The 3261-nt window shown below is 44.5% G+C and overlaps 1 protein-coding gene across 1 annotated transcript; it reads right to left on the reverse strand.

The window, feature by feature from the left end:
- Positions 1-918: 918 nt before the first annotated feature.
- On the reverse strand, positions 919-3037 carry LOC135714190 (negative elongation factor D-like). Its single transcript, XM_065237495.1, has 4 exons — positions 2901-3037; positions 2067-2791; positions 1646-2006; positions 919-1591 (listed from the first exon to the last, which is right to left on the reverse strand). The coding sequence occupies exons 1-4, from the start codon at positions 2970-2972 to the stop codon at positions 989-991; spliced, it is 1761 nt and encodes a 586-aa protein (XP_065093567.1). The 5' UTR covers positions 2973-3037; the 3' UTR covers positions 919-988.
- Between the last annotated feature and the right edge of the window lie 224 nt (positions 3038-3261).

Here is a 3261-nt window from a genome sequence, read left to right on the forward strand (position 1 = left end):
CGAGAATGGCACGATCTTCAGGAAGACCATCCAGCTTCTTGGCTTCACCGATGACATCGATATCATGGCACGGAACTTTGAGACGATGACGAAATACTTGAGAGGACGAGGTTCTAGGGAAGACAATGTTAGCCTTCCACCCCGAGTTCAGATTGACGGTGACGAAATCGAAGTGGTCGTCGAATCCGTGTATTTGGGCTCACTGGTGACCGCCGAAAATAATACCGGCAGAGAAAATCCAAGAACCCTACGATCGAATAAAATTCGACGAAGTTGACTATCTACAAAACGCTGATTAGACCGGTGGTCCTCTACGGCCACAACAACTGGACTAAGCTCGAGGAGGACCAACGCGCCCTTGGTGTTTTCGAACGGAAGGTGTTGCGTACCAGCTACGGTGGTATGCAGATGGATGACGGAGCCTGGAGGAGGCGAATGAACCACGAATTGCACATTGCAAAAATTGGCAGACTACGGTGGGCTGGGCACGTCGTAAGAATGCCGCACAACGACCCAGTGAAAATGGTTCTCGAAAGCGACTCAACTGGAACACGAAGAAAGAAGAAGAGGCGCGCAGCGGGCAAGTTGGATTGACCAAAAAGAAGGCAACCTGCGGACCCTTCGCAGACTACGAGACTGGCGAAGTGTGGCCATGGATCGAGTACAGTGGAGACGACTTCTTCGAACAGCAGATAAAAACTAAATAAAAACTCTTGATAGCTGAAAATACTTGTGAATATTTTAGGTGGACAACAAGGTGAACGCCTAAGTTTCTCCACATTTATATCGCTGTTAACTTTAGAGGAAATTTATACATAATATATATATTATCTGTAACTGTAACCAGTTAGGTAACATCACAAATAGTTATCGACAGACAATTCCTACAATGCGTTCGGATGGAGTGAAATGTGCAGCTCGAATTCCCTATACTATATTCCAAATTCATACGACTACCATCATTTTCAATACGCTTACCTACCTTGATCTAAATAGTCGTGTAATGTGCTTTACAATGCACGATGAACTCCGAAACTGGATCGTTATCACCTTCTCCGCGCATCGATCCCGTAATTTCTTCGTTTTCCACCATGGGCAAAAATAATTGCACAAACTCTGGCGAGTACGGGTGCGTTATCGTTTCGAGCACTTCGGTGACAAAATAACGTATCAACGAGATATCGGTGTCTCCCCGGGTGCAACACTGACGGATGTATTTCACGACTGGAACCACACATCCCCTGGTCAACAGGTTGACCATACGATCGAGCAACATTTTTTTCATTTCCAGCTGCACGAGAATTTCCAGCTCATCTTGTTTTGATTCAAACAGTTGTATCAGCAGCCGAAGGATTTGATCGTGTAACGACGAATGAACCTGAGCGACTTCGTCCAGCAGGGCCAGGTGAAGGGGACAACTCTCAGTGCACAGTTTAAAATAGGAAGGTTCTGTAACGGTATTTTCGACCCATCGAATTACACCCACTCCAACCACCGGGAAGCGGATGCAATTGTACAAGGTGGCTATTTCAGCGATCAGTTCAGTAGAACCACGATTCACATTGCAGATGGTGTGCACCTTTTCCACTGCCTAGGATGTTGGAAAATATAGAAACAATTCATGATACACTAATAAATAACTTACCTGGATAGTTGGCTTCAGTTCATCCTTGTTTATATTCCGATGGCCTTTGGGTTGCCCTTTTTTCGCGGATGTTTCACATACACTCGCCGCATAGGCCAACAGATAAATGTACTTGGATTTGTGTTCTTGATTAATTTTGACGCCTACTTTAAATAGCGAATCGACCAGTAAATCCAAAAATTGAGGATTACGGATCAGGTCGATCGGTGGTGCTTCCAGGGAGGAATAGTTCCGGTACAAGACCGTTATATCAGCCGGATTGAGGGCATTTCTAGTAAGCATGGAAGTAAGAGCTTCACAAGCTTGTGGATGCCGAGCAGAACCATTTAGGGCCATCGTAATAGGTGTTACATTATGATTGCTATGAAAGGAGGACCATTAATATAATTGAATGCATAAAATGACAAGTTGATAAACCTACTTTTTCGATGCATATTTCGTGATTTCCTGAGCCAAGCGCTTCATAATGAATCCTCCTTTGGGTTCTTGCGATAGAACTTGAACCAACACTTGGCTATAAACGTACGTATGCTGGCCGTGACATACCATTTTGGCACATTCGTGGATAGCAGATTGCCAATCGTCTGGATGGTTCAGAAATTTAGCAATCGCCGTCTTCAGCACCCTTGAGAATACTTCAATCTGCTGGGCTGCCGTGGAAATTGAAGTAATTTCGCTCTGAAATCCGGCATCCGAGATAAGTTTGATGGTGAAATTCAACATAAGACAATCCGGATATTCCTCAGCTAGCCTGTAGATCAAAGACCGCCATGTATGGTGTTCAATCATTTCCGTCAACCAGGCTGGTGTTTCACCTTCTTCGGTGAAAATTTTATCTGCCTTCTTCGGATCGAACGTTTTGAGAATCATGTCCTTGAGATGGTTTTCAACCATTGCCTGTACATCGGTAACGCGAACTCCAGCCAATATCAACCATTCCGCCAGGAGATTGGCCATCTGAGCAACCGCGGTATAGTTAGCTGAGAGTTGGTTGATTACTTGTTCCGGAGTACCACCCGCTTGGAAGTACCGTTTCAGCTGGGTGAAAATTCCCGGTTCCATAATGTAATCGGAAGTGGCAAATTTCCCCAAGCATTCGTTGAGCACTTCCTGGGGATTTTCCAGGGGTTCTTCGTGTCCATCAGCCTGGAAGTTAATTTAACATTAAAGGAGGAACAAAAATATTAGCTATCAAACGTAAACAACTGGAGGAAACAGCGGGCGACACACACATTTTGAGGGAGTCACAACATACCTCTTCTTCGCCAGGTTGATTGTTCCGGTTAATCCATCCTTCCTCTTCGTATTCCTCCTCCATTGCGCTCATATTTTTTTACTAATTAAATGTAGAATCGAGATAATTTTCCAATAATTTGTCCCAAAACAACAACGTAAACAAGTAGCGGCCAGAAACCCGAAAACCGAAGCGCGTTGTTTTGAGATGATGTGTCAAATGTATTTGCAAAAGGCGTCGTCTATAAACTATATATGAAGGGGGCAATTCGCCAAACTCAACGCATGGCTGCGTGCTGAATTCAGCGGTACACTGAAAACGAAATTAACTCAGAGAGTGAGCCACTTTCAATCGGTTGTGAGTCGCTTTTACTCTTTTTGGG

This window comes from Ochlerotatus camptorhynchus, unplaced genomic scaffold (genome assembly GCF_037179485.1).
Source record: "Ochlerotatus camptorhynchus isolate MF236.1 unplaced genomic scaffold, CSIRO-AGI_Acam_v1.1 ptg000626l, whole genome shotgun sequence".
NCBI lineage: Eukaryota > Metazoa > Arthropoda > Insecta > Diptera > Culicidae > Ochlerotatus > Ochlerotatus camptorhynchus.